The 25495-nt window shown below is 34.7% G+C and overlaps 1 protein-coding gene across 1 annotated transcript in view; it reads left to right on the forward strand.

Annotated features, from left to right (window-relative positions):
- MICU1 (mitochondrial calcium uptake 1) overlaps positions 1-25495 on the forward strand; it is a 234430-nt gene that overhangs the window by 97139 nt on the left and 111796 nt on the right. Inside the window, exon 6 of the mRNA XM_051982176.1 lies at positions 4613-4727. Coding sequence (XP_051838136.1) covers positions 4613-4727 — 115 coding nt within the window. The remainder of the gene's footprint in view (positions 1-4612; positions 4728-25495) is intronic.

Genomic DNA, 25495 nt, shown 5'->3' on the forward strand with positions numbered 1-25495 from the left:
TGATATTTGTTTTAAAAGTATAAAAAGAATGATTTTATATTCCAAGTGGTCTTGATGGCAGATTAGTTAAGTTATTTGAAGTAGAGTAATTGTGCAACCAAAAACATATTTGAGTCATGGCTACCAGCTATATCCTGTATACTACTGACCATAGGGAGGCCAAGCAGAAATAAACAGTTGGATCAGCATAAGTCTATCATTGGTTTTTAAAAAATGGAAATGCACATGTCACTGATAGAATTTATTAGCAGTACCTTAATATGTGCAATATAACTTTTAGAACCATTAAAACATGGTAGTACTTTTATAGATTTTGCTTTTTATCTGATACTTAACCTAAGAGAAACTGATACTATATAGTATAAGGCAGTTCAGATTGCCAGCTAGATCTTTTGGGGAAATTTTAGTTAGTGTTTGTTTTGAGTACGAGCCAGAGTTTAAAATACCATAGAATGAAATTCATTCTAAATCCATGTTTTAATTGTTCAAGCAAATCAAATCCATGACTAATTCATGTCTGCAGTTAACAAAATAAGAGTAACACTTGTTTTCATTTTTTAGTGTTTTAATTTTATTATTTAAATTTTTAAAATTATTAAACAAGGTCAAGCAAACACACACACACACACACACACACACACACACACACACACAACCTCCCACATAGTTCATTTCCAAAAATGCATTTCTTATTCTACATATTAATTCTCCATGTCTTTGTCATGAAGACAGGAAACATATTTCTTCATGAGTCCTTTGGAATCATAGTTGATTATTTATATGCTTAAAGTTCTTTGTCTTTAAAAATTCTTCATTTTTATAACATTATATATAATACTATGTAACATATAATATATAAATATAATTTTATAACATTATAGTATTAATTATTTTCTTTCTGCTCTCCATTTTGTATTGGTTCACACAAGTCTTTTTTGAAACTATCTGTTCATTTCATAAAGAACAATAGTATTATATTACATTCAAATGCTGCAATTGGTTCATCTATTTCCCAATTGATAGACATCCTCTTGGTGTCCAGTTATTTGCTATTACCAAAAGGGCTGCTATAAATATTTTTGTACATATCTTCTTTGATCTCTTTAGGGTTATAGACCTAGCAGTCCACCTACTAAGATACAGCCAAGAACTACATAAATACAACTACAAAATATTAGTGTTTTGTTTTATGTTTATAAAAATATACATCAACCTAAATACTTAGGTAAATATTACTCATTCAGTGCCTTAACAATCAAACTGCCAGTGAATCTCTTTGTAGATGGATTTATTGCATTGATTTCAAATCTAGACAAGAAGCAGCCATATGGTACAAAATAATCTGAAAATTGTTTTTTCCAGTAAGCAAGAATAGGATTTTTTCTCTTTTTTTTTCCCCTTTCTTCTCTTCCCCATTCTAGTAAATCTATTAAACTTGGAATATATATTTTAGATTTGTGCAATCTAAGAGAATGATTTTTATAATAGATTTTATGTCTGTGCTTTCAATATCTATAAAGAATTTCTATAATTATTTTCATCCTTTCAGGCATTTAGCAGGGATATTTACAAACTCTTAGGGGTAATAGATGCATTATAAAATACTTTGCATTTACTATCCCACAAATGTATTTGTATCTCTATCTCAATGATGCAAAAACAACAGGCACAATTTAAATTATATTTATTACAATTAATTTCCAAGTTAAAATGAAAAGTATTCCCATAGAATTTTTCCTACTCCAAAAGGAAGTGATTTAACAATTTTTTTGAGAAAGATTGTAGCTTTATTTATCATTAAAATTACACATCATGAAATAGAAATTATAGAACAGGATGGAATTAAAGTGCCTGCACAATTTCTTTCATATACAAAGTACAAAGATGTTAGCAATTATGATCAAAAATGAAACTTGTTGATTTTCACTAAGTGAGAATAACCATTGGGGAAAATGTTGGATATACCTCTATTATCATCAGTTACCCAGAAGTTAAAACAGTTAGATTGAATTCATTTTCTGTTAAGTTTCTTTTAAAAGCTAAAGTAGGTAACAGATTTAAAACATTTGATGTATATATGTCATTTTTTTAAACTTTGAAAATAACTGAAAATGGGACAGTATGGGGCTAGAGATCAAGAGCTAGCATAATATAGCTCTGACATATGATGAAAATCAGCATGCTATCATTATCTGACACTGTTTAGAACTATTAAGTTTACTTTTCATTATGTCAGGTCAATTCTATTATAAAAACTTAAGAGACTAAATTTTCTTGTTAAAGTTGTTCCATAGGAGAGATATCTAGATACTTTGTTATCCAGAGATTTCTGCTATCATGGCATTTATCAAAATATCATTTATCCTTTACCTTTGAAAGGTAAGATGAACTAGTTGACTAGGAAACAAAAGTTGTGGTTCGTCTATCTTAATTTCATCCCATTTCCCTTTTCACTTTGATTTTGGATAAACCCTTTAATGTCTATGTCTCCATCTGTTTTTTTTTTTTTTTTTTTTTTAAGGGGGAGAGGGAAGGAATAGAGCTTGGTCACATTCTTTTAGAAGTTGTGCTCTTGTTTGTGGAATATATTTTATATGTTCATATGTAGGCAGCTAGGTTATGCAATTGATAAAATGTGAGGCCTGAAGTCAGGAAGACTCTTATTCCTGAGCTCAAATCTGGCCTCAGGTCTTACTAGCTATGTGACCCTGGGAAAGTCACTTAATCCTGTTTACTTCAATTTCCTCATCTGTAAAATGGATTGGTAAAGGAAATAGCAAACCATTCTAGTATCTTTGCAACAAAACAAAAAAAAATCCAACAACAACAAAAAAACCAAAAAAACTCTAAATGAAGTCATAAGAGGTCAAACACAACTGAAAAACAAAATATATGTATGTATGTGTGTGTATATATATATATATATTATAACTGCATAAACTGGATGGTTCTTGTGTATTATTTAGTCATGTATGAAGTTTCTTCAAGGAATGCAAACGTAATATTAATATACTTTGTTTCCTTCACTGGATTTTGTCTATCACAAAATAAATGTCCTTTTGCAGTATAATAGTTTCAGTTTTATTCATTCATACTTTGGTGGATTTAAGCCTAAATTTCCCACCAAAAAGCTTTTGCACTTAAGGCTTCTTTCAATTCCATTTTCCTCAAACTTCTATTGATATTTTGGTAGAGGAGCCAGTACAGAATGGACTCTTAGTTTACTTAAAATAGAAGTTGTTCAACTGTTTTTCATCCTCCTTTCTGTTAGTTAAAAGAATTAATCTTTAGCTCTCAGTACTAATGAAAGGAGAGTGAGCCTGTGCCCAGGGTATGTCAGCCACTGAAGCCAAAGGGCTTCTCTGCCCTCATTGACCTGGCGTACCTGCTCTTTGGATGGTTCCTCTCGTCATCCTTCTCTTCTGGAAGGGTAACCGTTCACACTGACACACTGACACTGCCTGTGGTTACTTTCATTTGGTTGATTAATCAGCTTTCTTTCCTTTATCTTGTATATATGATGGGATCCCTACTAGAACGAGGTAACCCATGGGTCAGTTGTATAGCTGGCTGTTGGCCTGATGGTGTTTGTTGGTTTCCTGATACTCTTCCCAAGTTTATGCTTGTACTGTGCTCTGCTTATATATGCTTGCATGATTTAATGTGACTTTAATTGCACTAGTTTCTTTAATGTTCTGTGTTATTTTGATATCCCCATTTATGATAGACTCTTGCATAGCTACATTTTTTTCCAGCACAGATGAAATTCAGTACCCAGTTTAACCCTGATGGATCCTTTTCAGTATTTGAGATGTAGAGGAATAAAGTGAAAAAGTGGCCTTAAATTTGGCTCAGAAGTGAGAATACAGAGTAGATAAATAGAAATCTAATTCAGTGATCCAGAGGAATGTACTAATACTAATCAAGAGAACCCAAAGGGCCTTTGCTCGGCCAAAAGATATGTTTGTCTTGGGTAAAAACTAAATTTTCAGAGTCCTTAACGGAATAACATCAACCAAAGGTACTAACCATAGTAAAACTAAATATTAATAACCCAAACTTAGCAAATATACTTTATTTCAAATTCTTCTTTGGATAATTTATTTTGCTGCATTACAAAACTTAATGTCCATTAGAACATTAGATAGAAACCTTTATAACTAAGTTTATTAACACTTTGTTTTCTGGGTTTCTGTGAATAAACAGCAGCAAGGTACTTGCTGGGAGATTCAAAAAGATTTTCTTAATTTATTTTTGTTTTATTACTTTTATAACCTCTAAAGGAAGGGGGTAAATTCCATTTAGAAACAAAACATACATTAAATAAGTCCTTGCTTGAGGCAATATGTTTGTCAGAAGGCTTTTTGCCTACTAATATGTTGGGACTCTTTTCAATTTGCCAGTTCCATATTATGTCTGATTTGATACTCAAAAGTGCCTTGTAATTTCTGTATTCTTGAAGCCTGTAAAGGATCCATTGATTTAGAATGGCCTTCAAGAATGTGCTTATGAGAAGTAGCTTGACGCCACTGTGTAAATAATGGCTCTTTTCTTAATGTTCATTGACTAATTTGTTATCTTCTTTCTTTGGGGGGGATTGAAATTCTTCTAGAGGATATCTCAAGAACGAGAGAAATTTGCTGATGAAGGCAGCATATTTTATACACTTGGAGAATGTGGACTCATCTCCTTTTCTGACTACATTTTCCTTACAACCGTCCTTTCTAGTAAGTATAAGTATTTCTTTATTTTAAAAATTATCTTTTGGAGATCTAGACAGAAGAAGGAACGGGAGGTAGAAAAGTGGACTACATTAATAGAATAAGGGAAAACAAGAGAATAAATATGTAGCTCCTATTACAAGCCAGACATTGTATAAGTATTTTTTACATATCACTTGATCCTCACGATAACCTTCAAGTTAGGTACTAATATTATCCTCATTTTATAGTTGGGGATACTGAGGCAGGGAGAGGATAAGTTAACTTGACCAAAATCACACAGCTAATAAATGTCTAAGGCTAGATTTAAATTCAAGCCTTCATGATTCCCGGATTTATGTTCAATTAATATTGTGCCACTAGTGGGTTCTAAATAAGTTAATCAGCCAAGAAAACAAGAGTTTTTGTTTTTACTTTTCTGTTTTGGAGTTCTTTACTACTGCACACATTGCAAGAAGAGAAAGGGAAGGTTACAGAATTGGGGTTAAGATGAAAAACAAAATACCCAGTTCAGTTAAGAGCAGTGGACTACAGCTCTGTCTGCTGGTTGGAGACATTATTTCTGTCTGTGGGCTCCATTCCTATCATGGCCTTTTCAGTAAAACTCCAGTTCATTTTTCAAAAAATAGACAATTTACTTAGCATTTTTACAAGCTACATATACCACAGTGCATCATATAGGCATATTTTGAGCTCTTTTAACTTAAGATTTGACCCAGGGAAAATCCTGGCTTATTTTTAAATCTTTTTAGATTTTTGTGATGTTGGCGGGCTTCCCTTTGTATAGAAGTCCCATCTCACAAAATGAATGTATTTAGCTATAACTTTTTTCTTTAATTAACACAATATATTACAATTTCTCTTAAGCAGAAGCAAAGAATTCATTTAAAATTTAACCCAAATTTTAAAAAGTAATGTTTTCCAGTATTCTTCATGGTTCATGAGAAACCCCTTTTATTTCCTCTATCCAGCCACCCTTATCTTCAGTTGCACTCAGAATAGATACTTTTTTTTAATGCCTGTTACATTTAGAGTACTATGATAGGTGTTACAAACAATACAAAAAATTAAAAATCATAGCCCCTGTCTTTAAGGAGCTTATAGGCCTATATTTATGCTTAGTGCCTAAGTGCACCTACTGAAACTGCTCCAGTAATAGTAGAAATTTTACATTGGTCCAAGGTGAAGCTATAAAACAAGGCAGTTGAAAAGGAAACATACTGAGAATGTGTCATTTTGTGCATGCCATGGAAATAGAGTATTTCATATATCACACTTGAAAAGATCCATAACTAATCTTGTTCCAAAAGTGCCTGAATTGTGATTATAGGAAAAACTGGTTTATGTGTTGTACATATAATTTTCACATGCATTTCATGTTGATAATAAAATCCCCCAAAAGGGAGGCAACATGGTGTAGAAATCAGGAGACTTGTTTTTTAGTTGATATTTTCCACCAACTAGCACAAAATATGACTATGGTTAAATCACTTTACTCCTTTGGGTGTCACATTATTTGTAAATTTAAAAAAGATGACTAAATAACCTCCAAAAAGCCTTGAAATCTTTGATTCTTGATCCCTCGATTGCCTAGGCCCCTCAACATCCAAAACATCTTCCCATTATATGACTGTTCAAGTCTATTAGTTTAGCAATTTTAAATACATATACTTTAAAATGTTAAGAAAAAAGTGACAGTGAGAATTTTAATCATTCAACATTTTCAACATTTCTGCTCTCCACAAAGCACAGTACCATGCATTGTAAGTAGAATACGAGACTAGTCCCCTTATATCTAATCCAAAGCAAGTTAAGCCAACCTAAATTTTCAGCTATTTATGTTTTATATTGTGAAAAGCCTCTGCAGCTGTTGATGCCTGTAGTCCACAGATGGTACCAGTAAAATTTGGAGAATGTGTTCTTTCTAGTGGAACCATTTCCTTCTATCCAAGCATGATTTGTGATGATAACTTGGGAATGTGTTTTGTTCTATTCTCTTTTCTCCCTTTTTTATTAATCCTATTGGTGACAATTCTATCTCCTCTGTGATTCAAATAGTTCAGGTGATTGGCATGTAGATTTTTGCAGCATGAGTTAAAGCAATAGCAACTAGAATTTTCAATCCAATCTAAATGTATTTTTCCTTCAGGAGTTGGGATTCTGAACATTATCAGATGTGAATCAGAAAACTACTCAAGACACATCCCACCTAATGTGAGGGAAAAATGAAGAGCTCACTAAATATTAATAGCTTTTCTAAGGATCCTTAACATTCAAAAATAATAGTATCCCCTTGTTGCTTCCTGTCTTACTCACTTCTCAGCTCAGTGTAGTTTGGATTCTGACCTTTTCATTCTACTGAAAATGCCACGCCAATTACAAGTGATCTTGTGATTGGCAAAATGAGTGAACTCAAGTTCTTTCGAGTTGAACTGTACAGAAAATTATTGAAGAGGAGGGAGAATCAATTAAAACATTGCTGTAGTCTGGCTAAGAGGGAACAAAAGCCTAAACTTTGAGAAAAAAGAAGGGCATGCTGGTGATAGATATTAGAGAGGTAGAATTATAACCCTTGGCACCTGATTAGATAGGTGGGGTGAGAGAAAGTGAGGAGCTGGAAATGATACAAGGATTTTGTATTTGAGTGACTCAGAGGATATTGAGGCTCTTTTTAGAAATAAGGAATTTCATTGTGGGTTTAGAGGAAAAGATGATGAGTTCTGGCTTGAGATATGTTAAGTTTGAGATGACTTCAGACATCCAATTCTAACTGTCAAATGAACAGTTGGTGGTGTGGGCCTAGTGCTCGGGGATATAAGATCATAAATTTAGAGCTGAAAGGGACCTCAAGGAAATCCAACCTAACCCCTTGTTTTATTGATGGAGGAACCGAGACTTGGAAAGCTTGAATGAGTTACCCTTAAGTTCACATGTAGATGGTATATGGCAGCGATGGGATTTAAATTCATTCAGATCCTCTGACCTCATAAATACTATTCTTTCTATTCAGTCCTCTGCATAAAGTCCTCATCTGAAAATGGAATAAAATAATACTTCACTCACAGGGTTATTGTGAGAAGCAAATGATGTAGTGTATGATCAAAGCACTACATAAACATTGATTGTTGTTATTATCATTGTTATTGGTCTTATTATTGTCTCTGTGTATGGTCAATGAATGTCAGAGCCACGAATATCAGAGCCATTACTCTTGATTGTGAATCTTCTACTATACACCCTGTGTATCTGATTAGATAATTTTCTTTTCTTTGTTTTGTTTTGTTTGCTAAGGCAGTTGGGGTTAAGTGACTTGCCCAAAGTTGCACAGCTAGGAAGTATTATGTATCGGAGACCGGATTTGAACTCGGGTCCTCCTGACTTCAGGACTGGTGCTCTATCCACTATGCCATCTAGCTGCCCTGATCAAATAATTTTTCAAAAATATATGATATTTCCCGCATCTCTTCTAATAAATCAGAATAAGAAGGGGAAATTTATCCTGGTTTCCTGACAATAGCATTGTTGTTATCAAGATATTTTATTGCACTTAGTTGAAATTAAAATTATTTGTGGTTTCCATTGTTAAGTATGGTCAGAGTAATACAAGTATTATTCAGGCTAATGAGTTTTCTAATAAAACATTTACAAGACTATCAATGGAAATCTTATAACAGCATATTTGAGGTGCTTCCAGATCACAGAATCAGAATTGGGAGAGACATTGAAGACCACCCATTAAACCCATGCTTGAGCATGAATTTCCTGTACTAGATCCCTAAAGTGTCTATCCAGACTTCATTTGGCACCCCTGTGAGAGCCAATCTGCTTCCTTTCAGGGTAGCCCATTCCTGTTTAAGCTAACTATAATTATTAGGAAAATTGTTAGAAAAACTTCTTCTGGTGGGGCAGCTAGGTGGTGCAGTGAATAGAGCTCCAGCCCTGAAGTCAGGAGGACTTGAATTCAAATCTGGCCTCAGACACTTAACACTTCCTAGCTCTGTGACCCTGTGTTGGAAGCCTTACAAAGTGTAAAGTCATTCTAATTTAGCATGGTTCAGTATGATTGATCTGCTCTTACAAGGAGATGGTATGGGCCAGAAGAAACAAGATACTAAGTGGAACTGATAGAAACAATGGCTGTGTTCACACCTTTAGAGAGCTCATATAAGCAAGAAGCTCTTAGGGCCAGAGAGCACTCTGGGAGGAAACCCATAATCCCACTCTCGGATCCCACAATCCCACTTTCGGAGGAGGAGTCAGCCTTTGAGATAGCATAAAAACAGCTGAGCTCAGTCAGCAAAGTTCAGTTGAAAAGATTGAGAGGAGAGTGTCGGGCAGTTCAGGAGAAGCCCTCTCTCGAAGGCGCAACCAGATTCATTCATCCCACCATGGTGGTTGGCCTCCTGCACTTCCCTTATTGAGACCAAGGCTGGTCTGAAAGGCTCTCCAGAAAGCTGCCCAGACCCAGGCAAGGAGACAAGACTCAAAAGGAGCACTCCGGGAAATTGAGAGCCAGAAGCCCTCTCTCGGAGGCAAGAGAGATTCACTCCATTTTCCACCCTTGTGCTGTCTGGAGGCTGAAGGACAAACCTTTGGATTTGGAGACATTCGGAGGGAGCACTTGCAACCAAGCAGAGAGATAGGCCTCTAAGAAAGCTACCGGGGCCCAAGGAAGGAGAAAATAAACATTTGCATTTTATTAGCTGGCTGTGTTTGGAGTGATTATTACTTTTAACTGAAACTAAGGCTTCCTCCAGAAAACCTCCCTGAAAAACTTGCTCCCAGAGAACCATTATATTTTAAAGAAGAGAACACCACAACCCTGGGCAAATCACTTAATCCCAATTGCCTCAGCAAAAAGAAAAGAAAAAGAAAAAGAAAAACCTCTGATGGGTTTAGGGGTGAATAAAAAGAAAACCTTGCTATGACTTGATTACATATTGACCATATAGTACCTTTTCAAGATGAGTATTATCCATAAGCATTAAACTAGAATTATAAGAGAAAGAAAGAAAGAAAATTAATTACTTTTTTTATACTGTTGCAGTGTGTGTAAGCTATATATTTTGAATTACAGAGACACTCTATTACCTGCTATAAGTAAGGAATAATACTGCTTACAGTAAAGAAAATTAACTGTCATTGGATTTTATTTACCAATAACTTCCTGCTCTGACACAATCTGTGGCTATAGAGTTGATTCAAAGCTATTGTGAAAAAATATAGCCTATTCAGAGATAATAAAGTAGTGCTTTTAAGTACATCAAGAATTCACAGATAGTATATTAAATGAAGTTCTGGCCCAGTGATTTTGAGAATATCATGTCCCTTTTGGATAGTCTCGCTGCTCTCTGAATTAAAGAATTTAAGCCTTTGCAACATCAACTTGACTAAAATTTTGATTTAGAGGAAGCTAGGAGTTAAGGTAGTGTTTAGCTTTCATATATCTCTTCATTATGCTGTCAGATCAAGAAACTTTTGTTTTATAATGAAGGAATTTTATTCTCTTGCAACAGTGATTTTGGAATAGTTCTGAAGTTGGCAGAGGGAAAACAGAGAGATTATTAAACTAATAAAAATTTAGCTTAGAAAAATAAGCTATGCAACAATATTTTAGTAAAATTCTAGAATAGTAGTGTCAGACTCAAATAAAAATATGAGTCACTAATCCATACTTAAGGATCCCTGAGGACAACATATTGACTTAATTTTAATATATAATGAGTGTATATGTAATTTAATCAGTGTTTTACTGTATTTTTAATTTTGTTAAATAGTCCCATTTACATTTTCATCTGATTTGGACTGTAAGCAGGAGTGCTATGGGCAGCATGTAACCAATGGATCAAGTGTTTGACACCTCTTTTCTAGAACATATTTGTTAAAGCAGTAGTTAGAACATCCAGAACAGTCATGATCCCAAAAGCCCTACCATGGGAGCTTTCAGAATAAGCCATCCCAAATAAACCCCATTTCTTGTCCAGTACGGTCTTCAGGCAGGTAGATTGAAAAAATGATGAGTATTGTTTATGTAATGCTGGGCAAAGTTTCTTAGGCTATTTTGTGGAGAAGATAGAGTGAGGTTAGCTAGAGAGTATTACAGTTAGGTGATTCACAATCGGGGTATGGCCAGGCCCAAAGACTAGCCATTTAATAGTTCAATTTATCTTGGAAGGAGGCCTTTAATGGAGTGCCTTAGACATCTGTGCCTGGTCCTAAATTGCTTAACATTTTTATCCAAAACTTGGATAAAGGGACAGAAGCCATAGTTATCAAATTTACAGGTGACACAAAACCAGAAGGCATAGTTATCACAATAGATTACAGAATTAGGATCTTAAAAGAAGTTGAAATAGATTAAGAAGATTAAAAGTAAGGTCATATACCTGGGTTCAAAAAAATCACCTTCATAAGTAAGAGGTGGACAGCCATGCATCTGAAAAAGATGTGAGGGTTTTAGTGAGCTGCAAACTTGATTGAGACAGCAATGTCATACAAAGCCTTAAAAGCAAAATGTGATTGATTTCCATTTCTTGGGGAAAAGGTGATAAATTAAAGGTGCAGAATGAAAATTTATTTTCAGATTATGGCCAGTGAGTGAATTTGTTTTGATTGACTATATTTATTACAAAATAGGACTTCTCTTTTTGGCAGAGAAAGTTATAGGGAGAAGTTACTAGAGAGTAATTATGATGAAAAAGAAAAGAAAAAGCATCCATGAAATAAAAAATGCACAGAATTAAACAAAAGTAACTTTGGTGGGAGACACAAACAGGGAAGTTTGTTATAATAATGTTAAATTTTAAAAATGTACATAACAGAAATTTATAGTTTAAAGTATAGGTCTTTTTCCTTTTCTTCTTTGTAAATTAAAGTGTCCATGTTTGGTAAGAGTTGAAAAATTCAGAATAAAAAAAGGAATTGAAAGAAAAAATAATAACTACTTTAATGATAATAAATGCATTAAGGAAAGAATTTCACGGTTAGGTAGGTCAAGCTCTTTTTTTCCTTCTAATCAAAATACATATGGTATTTCTGAATCCAATTCTCCCTGTGCAACAGGAGAACTGTTTGGTTCTGCAAATATGTATTATATCTAGGATATACTGCAATATATTTAACATATATAGGACTGCTTGCCATCTTGGGGGGAGGGGGAGTGAGGGAGGGAGGGGAAAAAATGAAACATAAGCGAGTGCAAGGGATAATGTTGTAAAAAATTATCCTGGCATGGATTCTGCCAATACAAAGTTATTATTAAATAAAATTAAATTAAAAAAAAATAAAGGTAGTAGATAAACAAAAACTGGGTACAGTAAAAAAAAAATACATATGGTATGTATTATACAAAATGGTAACATTCAGAAGTAAACACATAGAATAGTGTGTTCACTTCTGAATGCTACCATTTTAGGAATTAAATTGATCATCTAAAGATTGCCCACAGGATTTAGACCAAAGTGGTGATGGTCCATGAAATGACTGGCTAAAGAAACTGAGAATAGAATTCCAGCGAAGAAGTGTGTAAAAGATCATGATAGTTGCCTTTGAAGAAATGTTATAGAGGAGATAAATTAATATTGTTCCATTTAGCTCTAGAGAACAAGTCTAGGAGCAGTGGGCAGAAGTTACAAGTGGAATAGGTTACCTCAAGAGGTAACATGCAATTTTGAACTCCTCTTTGCCTTACTTTAAAACCAATGCTGCAGGATTTAAAGGATTGTAGATTTATAGAAGGGATATATAGACCATCTAATCCACTCTTCTCAAAAGGAGTAAGACCTAGATAGGTTACACAACTTACCTAAAGTCATACACATATTAGAGAGCAGATCTATAATTTGAATGTAAATCTTTTATCTCCACTGGTCAACACTGTCATTTGTTGGCTGGGCTGTAGAGAGGATTCTTATTTAGATACCATTTAGGCCAGCTGATCTCTGAAGTCCCTTTTAATTGTGAGATTGTGTAATTATAGTCTTATACTTGGGAATTTGATTTTTATTGAATTCAGATTTAAGACTTTACATTTACCACTACTATATTTCACGTTGGTAATTTTAGCTGTCCATTAAATTGTGGCCTGTCCAAATTTTCTTTGGATCCTGACTTTGGGATTCACTGTATTGCTTCTTCTAGCTGTTTTTGCATTACCTGCAAATTTGATAAACATGCCATCTTTGCCTTTATTCAGATCTTAGATAAAGCTATTTTGCAGCACAATATTGAACACCAGTCCTCAGGGTACTGCACTAAAGATTTCCAAATCAAAATTAAATTATTAATAACTGTCCTGATCCAAAGATTATCCTACAGTCCTTAATTCTTGCTAATGCTGTATTGTCTAGATTATAATTCTCCATCTTTTTAAAGAAGAATATGAAGACTTTGTCAGATACTTAGCTAAAATCCAGATAAATGATATATCTAAAGAGTTACCCTGAAGTTCCAGTATATAAGGCTTCCATTGAAAAAAGGGGGAAAAAATTAGTCTTGTGTGACTTGTTCTTTAGGAAGCCATGCTGTCTTCTTATTTAATAAACCTTTTTCTTGTTGTTAACTAAGTATCCTTTTAGTGATGCATTCTAGATCCAGATATGTAAGATCTAACTTATAATTACATACTTAAAAGTTTGTATATTTGATTGTATGCAAGCTAATTGATGTACTTGATTTAATTAATGTACTTGATTCTTTTATATAAGTTCAGAATTGGGATCTCTGCCCTTCTCCTATCCTGTGATACCCATATCATTCTCTATAATCTTTCAGAGATTATGATTGGCTCATTGGTCACATTGGCCAGTTCTCTTAATACACAAGAATGTAGTTCACTATTTTCAGCTTTTGACTGGACTACTGTAGAATAGCTTCTAATTGGTCTCTCTGTCTCCAACTATTCCTCTCTCCAATTCATGCTTTGTAAACAATAATATATTTTGACTAAATTGTTCATTTTACTACTCTTCTATTCCATCTCTCTCTATGGGGAATATATACTGTCTTCTACATCTCAGTTGTTCTCCTTGCTCACCTCCACCCTTAAAATCCCCTTCTGCACTCAAGGCTCAGTTCCAGTGCCCTCTCCTTTCCTGGCCTTTCCTGATCCTCACCAATCCTTTTATCTAAATGCCCATTGGGATTACTTCATATTTCTTTTCTTGTATACTGCATTTCATACTTTTCATCATATAATTTGGTCCTGGAGAGTTAAGATAGTCTTGATTTTTTGTCTTTGTATCCCCAGCACCTAGCATTGCCTGATACATAATAGATGCTTTAGAAATTCTTGAGTTAGATTAAATCAAGGACAAGTAGGTGCCCTTATTATCTTCTTCCTTATATGAAGTATCAATTCCCGACTAGCCATTTTTGTTCTGTCCTTTCAGATCCAAGGTCATTATCCTTGGCAAGGAAAAAAAACAGCAAAATAAAGATTGAGCAGCTATGTCCTCTCTCAGACATCTGTTATCATTGTTCTCTTCTCCCCACTGCTGTCACTACTGCTACCAGTACTTCTATCTCTTCCTTATCTCCTTATTCCTTTTTCCTAACACAGCTTCAAAAAGCACCATTACCTGTTTGTTGTCTTTAGCTTTTCTCTCATTCTGAATTGCCAAACTCTTTACACTGTCTTAATATATTTATTCTGTTACCTTCTGTATATGATTTTTAAAATTCTAATTTGTTTGCCATTCATGTGTATCCACATTGATCTTTTCAAAAACATTTCCTTATCATCAGAATGGTTTTTTTTGTTCTTCATAATTTTAATTTCTTCAGTAGGAATTCTCCCCATCCTTTCTGTAAACACTTTGAAGTCTGTGCTCCTAATATCTGGGGCAAATGATACACACTGTGTCCAGTTTTCCTCTATTACACATTATATTATTTTATTATATTTATTTTATATTTATATTATTTATTTCTACCTAAGCAACCAGTTATTGCTTAGTGAGAATCACATCCAGAAAAAAGGTTGCCTTCATTGGTTCTTTCACCTGAGGGATGACATTCTCTTTAAAACAAGACAAGGCAAAGGATATGAACAGACAGTTTTCAGATGAAGAAATTAAAACCATATCTAGTCATGAAGAAATCCTCTAAATCACTATTGATCAGAGAAATGCAAATTAAGACAACTCTGAGGTAACACTACCTACATACTTCTCAGATTGGTTCAGATGACAGGAAAAGATAATGATGAATGTTGAAGGGGATGTGGGAAAACTGGGACAGTGATGCATTGTTGGTGAAGTTGTGAACTGATCCAATCATTCTGGAGAACAATTTGGAACTATTGCCCAAAGGCCCAAACTGTCCATATCCTTTAATCCAGCAGTGTCTCAGTAACTGGATCTGTATTCCAAAGAGATCTTAAAGGAGGGAAAGGGATCCACATGTGCAAAAATGTTTGTGGCAGCCCTTTTTGTAATGGGAAGAAACTGGAAACTGAATGGATGTCCATCTGTTGGCTAATGGCCAAATAAGTTATGATATATGAATGTTATGGAATATTATATTTGTTCTATAAGAAATGATCAGCAGGATGATTTCAGAAAGGCCTGTAGTCTTAAATGAACTGATGCCAAATGAAGTGAATAGAACTAAGAGAACATTGTACTCGGCAACAAGATTATGTGATGATCAACTCTAATGGATATGATTTTTTTCAGCAATGAGGTGATTTAGGCCAATTCCAAAAGACTTGTGATGGAGAAAGTCATCTTCATCCAGAAAGAGGTCGGTGGGGACCTCGTGTGGATTATAACATAGCATTTTCACTTTTTTTGTTGTTTGCTTGCTTTTCCTTTTTCTCATTTTTCCCCATTTTGATCTGATTTTTCTTGAGTAGCATGATAAATGTGGAAATGTGTTTAGAAGAATTGCACATATTTTATCTATATTGGATGTCTAGCAGAGAAGGGTGGGGAGAAAGGAGGGAGAAAAATTTGGAACACAAGATTTTGCAAAGGTGAGTGTTGAAAACTATCTTTGCATGTATTTTGAAAAACAAAAAAGCTGTTACTTAAAAAAAAAAAAAAAAGCTTGGATCTTTGAGTTGTCATATGCTATATTACTATGGTCATTTACTATAATTTGTACCTAATTTATTCCATTGATCCATCATTCTATTTCTTAGCCAGTATCAGATTGTTTTGATAATTACTGCTTTATAATACAGTTTGAAATCTGGTACAGCTAGACTATCTTCTTCCTTTTTTTTTTTTTCCTTTGATTCCCTTGATATCCTTGAACTTTTATTCTTCCAGATGAATTTTGTTATTATTTTTTCTCATTCTATAAAATAATTTTTGATAGTTTGACTAGTATGACATTGAATAAATAGATTAGTTTAGATAGAAGTCATTTTTATTATGTTGACTCAGCCAGTACATGAACAATTAATATTTTTTGAATTGTTTTAGATCTGGCTGTATTTGAGTGAAGAATGTTTTATACTTGTGTTCCCATAGTTCCTGAGCTTGTCTTGGCAAGTAGGTCTCCCAGTATAGAGGGCCAGAACTCTGGAGAAGTATACTTGAAACAAGGTATTAACTCAGAGGAATTGATGAAGTGATTGTTCTCTAGTTCACATATATACTTAGTACTTAACATGGGGATGTAATAGTTCTTTAATTCACACATATTCAGTGTGCTGCAATGATGTAATTGTAATAGGGTATATAAGAACTGGGGATAGGAAGTCAGACTAAAGTCAGACTCGCAGACTGATAGAGGAGACTGGGTCAGACTATGACAGATACAGACTGTGTAAGAGACAATAAAGACTTTGGACTCTCTTCTTGTCCATTCTCATGGTATCTATCCTGCTGAGACCAAGGCCCTTCCAGAGGACCTCCAGAAAGCTAGCCCAAATATTATACTCCAGTATTTTACATTATCTACAATTATTTTCTTTCTGTATTCTCTTTCTTGCTGCCATATTTGATGGTATATAGAAATGCTGATAACTCATGAGTTTTTTACATCCTGCAACTTTGGCTAAAATTGTTAATAATTTCAGGTAGCTTTTTTAGTTGATTCTCTACTCTTGAGTTTTCTAAATATAACACCAAATCATCTGCAAAAAGTGATAGTTTTCTTTTCTCATTGCCTATTCTAGTTCCTTTAATTTCTTTTTATTTTCCTTACTATAGCTAACATTTCTAATACAGTAATAAATAATAGAAGTGATAATGGACATCTTTGCTTCATCCCTTATTGTATTGGGAAGGCTTCTAGCATATCCCCATTACAAATAATATTGCTGATGGTTTAGATAAATGTTATTAATCATTTTAAGTTCTATTTGTTCCTATCCTTTCTAATATTTTTAATAGGAATGGGTGGTATATTTTGCCAAATGTTTTTTTCTGCATCTATTGATATGATCATCTAGTAATATGATTTCTGTTGTTTTGTTTTTGATGTCAGTTACAGTACTATTTCCTAATATTGAATCAATCCTTCATTCTTGGTATAAATACCCCATCATAGTATATGATCCTTGTATTGATATAATCTTTTTGTTAGTATTTTATTTAGATTTTTGGTCTATAATTTTCTTTCTCTGTTTTGGTTCTTCATTGTTTGAGAATCAGCATTATATTTGTGTCATAAAAGAAATTTGGTAGGATTCTTTCATCTATTTTTCCAAAATATATATATAGTATTGGAATTAAATATTTTTTAAATGTTTGGTAGATTTCTTTTATGATTCCATCTGGTCCTGGTGATTTTTTTCTTAGAAAATTCACTAATGATTTGTTCAATTTTTTTTCCTAAGATTGGGTTAAATATGTTATTTCTTCTTCTATTAATCTGGATAACATATTTTTGTAGATATTCTTCCATTTCATTGAGATTGTCAGATTTATTGGCATATAATTGTGCAAAATAGCTCCTTATAGTTATCTTAATTTTCTCTTCATTGGTGGTGAATTCATCCCTTTCATTTTTGATATTAGTAATTTGTTTTTCTTCTTCCTTATTGTCTTTTTTCAGTTTCTAGTTTTAATAGTTCGATTGTTTTCTCACTTTCAATTTTATTAATTTCTCATTTAATTTTCAGGATTTTTAATTTAGTATTTAATTGGGGATTTTTAATTTGTTCTTTTTCTAGTTTTTAATTGCGTATCTAATTCATTGATCTGCTTTTTCACTTTTTTTTTGTAAACAATTAAATATACAAATTTTCCCCTAAGTACTGTTTTGTCTTCATCCTATAAATGTTGTTATGTTATCTTATTGTTATCATTTCCTTTAATGAAATTATTGATTCTTTCAATTTCTATTTTACCCTGTGAGTCTGATGTATCAGGGCAGTTGTCTTTCTAATTTCTTAAACAATGTCGCGTGGGCCTTTTATTTATTTATTTGTTTGTTTTGACCATGGCTTTCAGGTGGTCTAATAATCTTTTACTTTTTAAATTTTGTTTTATTGTATATTGATGTCTCATAGAATCATTAGTTTCCACTTATTCAATACTAATTCTTAAAGAATTATTTTCTTGGGGCAGCTAGTTGGTGTAGTAGAGCACCAGCCCTGAAGTCAGGAGTATCTGACAAAATCTAGCCTCAGACCCTTAACACTTCCTGGCTCTGTGAACCTGGGCAAGTCAGTTAACCCCAATTGCCGAAGGAAGGAAGGAAGGAAGGAAGGAAGGAAGGAAGGAAGGAAGGAAGGAAGGAAGGAAGAGAGGGAAGCAGGGAGGGACGGAAGGAGGGAGGAAAAGAGGGAGGGAAGAAAGGAGGGAAAAGAAAAGAAAAAGAATTCTTTTCTTCAGTAAGTTTTTGTACTTTCTCTTTTCCATTTGGCCACTTGTATTTTTTAGGTTGTTAACTTTCCTTAGTAAATTTTTGTATGCCTTATCCTATCCTATTGACTCTCTTTTCATGATTCTCTTGAATTACTCCCATTTCTTTTCTTAATTTTTCTTCACCTTCTCTGATTGACTTTTAAAATTCCTTTTAAGCATTTCTGGGAATTTTTTTGGAGCCTGAAGCCAAATTGCATTATTCTTTGAGGCTTCACACATAGCCATTTATTATCATCATTTATTATTATTATACTTAATTATATTATATATATAATTAATTATATTATATATATTATAATATATATAATTATTATATCTATTATCATCTTTAAGTTTATGCCTTAAGCTTCCTGTCACCATTGTAATGTTTTATAGTTAAACCCTTTTTTTGATTTTCGGCTCATTTTTTCCTGCCATTTTTGCTATGGTGCTTTTATGCGAGAATTTTTCTCTGGTCCTGCACCATCCCAAACTTTTTGTGTGGAGGCTCTGGATCTTCCTTCTGCCTTTCACTAGGCTTCAGGGCTTAGCCCTGTGCTTTCTCTGGAGGGTAGGCTTTCCTTCTGGCTAGTACTAAGTGAGGGGCCTCTTTGTCAGCCTTTCTTGGGTTTGAGTTTTAGCTGCTGAGCTGCCCTAGGAGTGGGGCCTTTCTTTTGCTGTTGTTGATCCTGGAGGGAGGGATCTTGTTGCTGGTCTGCCCCTAGAGTAGGGCCCTAGTGCTAGGTTGCTCCCAGGTTCAGGGTCAGAAGATGTGGCTTCATTACTCGTCAGCAGTAGGGTCCAGGTCTTGCCAGTGGCTTGTGGAGGTGATGGGGTTGTTGAGGTGGGACTTTGCTGAGTTGAGCAGGCTGCTTACTTGTCCAGGAGTCTGCTGCATTGCAGGAGGGCGAGCCCATGCTGGTAGATTGTCCTACAATTGGAGTCTTGTTGCAGCCTCCTGCTATTGCTCCTGTTACTTCTCCTCCTGCCCCTACTCCTACATCTATTCTGAGGCAGTTTTCCAATTGTTTGGAGGGGATTTGATGAAGGCTTCAGAGGGTTTCTTCCTTACTCCACCTACTTGGCACTGGAAGTCCTAGTTAGGATGATTAAGAAGCTCAACATGGATGTTCAATTCTCCTAGTATGAAGGTAGGAGTTTGAGAAACAATTAACTCATTTTAAACAAAGGATTAAGGGAGAGATGGCAGCTACCATAGTATGTATGAATTAAGTGAAACTCAAAGGAGAAAAGATTCCTGGATGATGATGTTATGGAAAGAACCCAGAGTGAGTGAGGCAGTAGGGAATAGGGAATATAACAACTCTCTCACTTCAACCACTGAGTTTTGGAGTAATGAATATAGGTGCAGTCCATGCTAAAAAGGACACAATTGGGCAGCTAGATGGCACAGTGAATAGAGTACTGGCCCTGAAGTCAGGAGAATCAGGCCTCAGACACTTAACATATACAAGTTGCCTAAATAAAAAAGGGAAAAAAAAAAAAAGAAAGAAAGAGCAGCCAGATTCTAAGAAAGACGCCAGAAAAGAAAACTAGTGTTGAAAAAAGTCTGGAAAACTGATAGATAATGTAGTAACTAACCTCATTTCTAAGAGAAGTTTGCTTCCTACCTCTTGACAGATATTTTGCATCTTCATTTTCTTAAGTAAACTAAGAAACATTTTCAGAACCAGCGATTTTTATTGGTTTTTTTAATGCTTGTTACAAGAGTTTGGGTTTTATTATTCCTGTCCCTTCTGCCTCCCTCAATTTGTATTGTGTGATGATGGAAGTCTAAAGGATATGGATAGCATTGGGAAAAAAAAAAAGAAAAAGAGGGTCTTTGAAGCATCTTTTTGAAAAATGCAGAGAATGGAAGGAAGACCACCAAGAAGTACACATAAGACAGTTTTAAAGGCTACAAGTTGAAGTAATTGATATATTTAAAAAGAAAACTATACATAATAGAGATCTGCAGTTTCATGGACAAATCTTTTTCCTGTTTTGTTATGTATATGGAAATGACCATTTTATTTAGTGTTTGCTTTTTTTTAAAGGGGGAAAATGTCATTACTCTGACATTAATTCAAAATTCAAATAGCTCATTATGTGGAAAATAGCATATAGCATGTGTAGTATATATGTCAAATCAACAAGCACTTATTAAGCACTTACCATATACCAGGCATTGTACTAAGTCCTGGGGATACAATGAAACAAACAAACAAACAAACAAACAAAAAAAAAAAAAAAACCAGGGTCCCTGACTTCAGGGAGCTCTCAATTTAATGGCAGAAACAACAGCCAAACAATTGTATACATTTAAGATATATACAAGGTAAATTGGAAATAATCCCAGAGAAAAGACACCAAGATTAAGAAAGGTTTCTAGCAGAAGGTGGGATTTTTGCTGAGAATTAAAGGAGCCAGGAGGTAGAGAGAAAAAATGTAGAGGAAAGACAGTCTAGGCCTGAAGAACAGTCACTGAAAATGCTTAGAGTTAAGAAAAGGATTATCTTGTGCAAGGGAGAGTAAAGGGCCATGGTCATTGGATTGCAGTCAGATTTACTATTTTCTTGCTTTTACTTCCATTACACAAGTTTATAGTGTAGCTTAATTGTTGCACATAGCAGCTTAACATATAGAACATTCATCAAAAAAGTCATTCATTATTCATCAAAATTTTATTAATATCTTCAATCTTTAAATTTTGCCTCTCCTGCATTTACCAATGTATTCTTTTTCCTTCCCAAAGTTTAGCTTAACTAATAAATGTATCAAAAAAATGATACTGTCATACTATAGTCTGCAGGGTCTAAATCCAGCCCATCACATGTTTTTGTATATCCTATAAGCCTAAGAATGGTTTTTATATTTTAAAATACATTTTATCCAAAAATGTACTTAAAAACACAAATAAAATTAATGCATCTAGGATAAGAAGGGAAATGGTTGAATGGGGAAAAAAGCTGTACCACATTTCTCTAATAAGAGTTTGGTATTCAAGCTACATAAATAATTAATAAGTATATATGAAACTTTGGCCATTCCCCAGTAAATAAGGGCGTGAACAAGCAGTTCTCAAAAGAGTATTCACAACCCTGTGGACAAATGTTCTTAAGTCACTAATAATAAGGAAAATGTAAATGAAAGCAGGCCTGAAATTTCACTTCACATCCTGCCAACTGACAAAAATAACCAAAAAATGGTGACAGTCAATGTTAGAGAAGTTGTATAAATGACATGGTGGAATTGCAAAATGGTACAACCATTTTGGAAAGCAATTTGGAATAATGCGAATAAAGTGATAAGCTATCTATGTCCTTTGAATAAGAAGCTCCATTCCTAGACATGTGCTCCAAGGAAGCCATAGATTAGAAGCAAGTCTCCCAATATTCCAAAATGTTTATAGCAGTACTTTTTGTGATAGCTAAACATTGAGGATTAAATAGATAGTTAATAAATTATAATACATGAATGCAATAGAATATTAATGTGTTGTAGGAAATTATGTGTGATGAGTACTGATAAACCCAGGAGGATCTCTTTGATTTGATGCAGAATGAAATAAGGAGAGCCAAGAAAATAATATTCATTTAACAACAGTAAATGAAAAGAGCAGCACACTGAAAAAATCAGAAGTAAATGCAACAAAATTGTAATGAAAAAGTGGACTCGAATAAAGAGTTATGAGAAGATATCCTAATCTGTGGGTATTTTTGTGGAGGTGAGAGGTCTATGGGTGTTACACATTACACATGTTTTGGGACCTTTTCAGTGTGTTGGACAGTTGTGCTGATTTTTTATTTTTTTCTAAAAAAACTTTGTCATATTGGGATGGACCTCTGGGAGGAGTACGGGCAGGAAGAAGGATAATGAGGATAATTAAAATGCTGAAAGACACATTAAATATGAATCAAAATGTATTTTTAAATTCTTAACAGAGGGTCAGGTTCAGCCTATGGATTATAATGTGCCAATCCTTGTTCAATATAGTATTCTATACCCATCATCTTCCTATTTGGAAAAAGAAGTGGATACAGGAGAGAGAGACCTTCTCAAATCTTTCTTTAGGACCAAATTTGTTGTTATAATTTCACAGTATTTAATTTATATGGTTTTGTTGTCATTCTTTTCATTTATATTATCAAAGTATAAATCAAAGTATATTATTTCATGGTTCTGCTTTTTTTGCATATCATAGATTTCCCTCTATTTCTCTGTATTCATGTTCATTCTTTATAGTACCACAATTAGATTTGTATACTCCATTTTGTTTAACCTTTCCAACAATTAGTGAGTATCTACTTTGTTTCTTTTTCTTTGCTACCACACCCCCCCTAAAAAAAATAATGCATTAACTCTGTTTTGAGCATAGGGAATTGCCTAGTGGTAAAAAAAAACTAATGCTCTCCTGTTTATTCTTTTTCTACATACATAGCATATATAGACATTTTTACATTATGGTGTATGCAAATCTTAAATTTGATATAAGGAATAGGCTATATGAAAATGCTTCCGCTGTTAAAAAAATGATTATATTGATCTTTACTTATCTTTATTAGAGGGGCTTTCCAAAACCCAGCAATCTCTTTTAATTTTTCTACTTATTAGTCTGAGTCTTGGGTTTCAAGGATAAACTTTTGCCAGAGACAAAAATAAAGTTCCACAAACTTCCTCATCCTCAGTGATATTACATGGGCCAGAATTAATAGTAGATATTATTGCCAAGTCAGATACTTCAGGCCAAGAAAATGAAAGGCCAGAGCAAATCTTGCCTTAGCTTTCTGTGTTGTGAGGAGAACTTGGGCATGGGGTTTAAGGGGTTGTATAGGTCATGGTATAGACAGAGCAAAAGGAAAGGCAAAGGAGTAAGTGAAGATTGTGGTTGAATAAGGGGGTTCTGGAATTATTGAAGATGCCAGTGGTACCTTTGTGGATGACAGCATGATTGAGGATATGAAGTAGAATGGAGGAGTAGTTCATGGGAAGTGAGCAGGTTGAAGAACTGAGTGGTTAGAGTGTTTGAGGAGCAATTAATATGTATGTTGAAGTTCCCTACCTAGTATAAAGGCAGAGTATAAAGGATAGAAAATTATGAATCACATACTGAGCTCATGGAAAAAGAAAAGAAAGTGACAACAGCTACCAGGTTTTTGATTAGGTAGAAGACGTTACTGATTGATGGAGGAAGGGGAAGAATCTGGGAATGAATGACAGTAGGGAGCATTAATGATCCCAACTTTTCAGCCTCATCTGGTGAGCTGAGGAGAATGAGTAAAGGTACAGCCAGTCTTGGAAAGGGTGGGCAGAGACTGGCCTGATGGGGAACTGAGTTTCAGTAAGAGCTGCTCAAGCGGAAGAAATGGGAGAGGAAAAGATTTGGGATGGCAGGAAATTGTGGGGTTTTTTGTGGTATTGCCAAAGGTCAAGCAGCAGCATCAGGTACTGGGATAGCTAGCCTTCTGGTACTGGGAGTGCTGAAATTAGAACACCATGAGATTTTAGAATTGAGAGCCAGGAGAACCTATCTGACCAATATGACGGATGAGGAAACTGAGGCCCAAAGAAGCTAAGGGAGTCACTTGAAGCACTCCACTAGGAGTTTGGCCAAGATCCAGTCTCCTGACCCTTCACTGAATATCAGACACCACCGCAGCTCCCTGCACATGCATGTTAAAGTTAGAACGGGACAGTGTGAGCTAGTGTCCAGGAATGTTTGAGGGGTCACTTTAGAGACCTGAGGCTGAGCTCATTTTCAGTTGTGAAATGATGTGTCTGAAGATATGCCCTGATTGGACAGAAACCATTTAGTGAAGTCTTCTTCCTACATGGTGTGTTAATTTTTGCTTTGTATTCTATAAGCTACAAAAGGAATGCCTGTTAATTATTGGTGCCAGTAACCTGCTTGATTTGCTAATGATTCTTAGAGTAAAATCAAAACATTATGAAACCATTTTGTAATAAGAAAGAATGATGCAATCTAGTTAGCAGGCATCCACTGCTATCTCAATTACAGTTGTAGTGTCTAGTAACCACCCGATTTAGTCTGGGGAGCCATTATGAATTGGATTTTTTTTTTTTTTTTATAATTGTCAATGGAGAACTGGTGAATGAAGGAAAGGGAGCTCAGTGTATGTAGTAGAGCTCATTTCTTCTTCACAGGGATGCTCCCTCTGTCCTCTACTAATACATTTTTCTTCCCTTGAAAGTAGGTTGTGTGTGAATCGCCAGACAAGTAGGTTTATCTGTCTCCAGGTACACCTTGAGCTTTAGAGAACTGTATTTGGCAAATGATTTTTAAGCATCCATTTAAGGAGGGAGAGAAAAATTACAGGAGTATTGCCTGTCACTGTATTCCCAGACAGTGTGTCATTATACTTGAAGCAAACCTCGTTTTTTTAGAATGCTTTGCTGACAGGCTTAGCAGATGAAGATTGACTAGGTAGGAAGAACTGGCTGTTTATTCCCCAGGGAAGCTTCTCCAGTTCAGGCTGGCAGGACTTATGTGAGAGTTTGTAATGCAATGCGCCAACTTATTTTATGGTCTCATGTGAGACCAGGGTTTGAAAATTCAGCCCCTAGAGCCATCGGCACATGATGCTTGAATGAAAAGTACCGTCCAGCCCCACAGAAGGAAACACCAAGTGATCTCTGGGCAAGGGTGTGCTCAGAGAGGCAGAGTGATGAACCATCAAACAGCCTGGAGGCTACTTTTGGGGAAATAAATCTGGCTCTGCCCTTAGAAAGTAAAGTTTTAACTGAGTGGCTCGATTAATGATATAAATTTTGATGGGACTGGAACTTTCAGCAGAGACTATACACAGTCTTTCTCTGTTGCTGATAAGAAGGAATTTTCATTCAGTCATGAAACCACTTTCATGACTTTTAGAAATGTTTGCGTCCTCATTTTGGTGCGGCCGTCCCTGCTATTTAGCTACGCTCTTTATCTCTTATCACTTTTTTTACTTC

The sequence above is a fragment of the Antechinus flavipes genome, chromosome 2, assembly GCF_016432865.1.
Source record: "Antechinus flavipes isolate AdamAnt ecotype Samford, QLD, Australia chromosome 2, AdamAnt_v2, whole genome shotgun sequence".
NCBI classification, from domain to species: domain Eukaryota; kingdom Metazoa; phylum Chordata; class Mammalia; order Dasyuromorphia; family Dasyuridae; genus Antechinus; species Antechinus flavipes.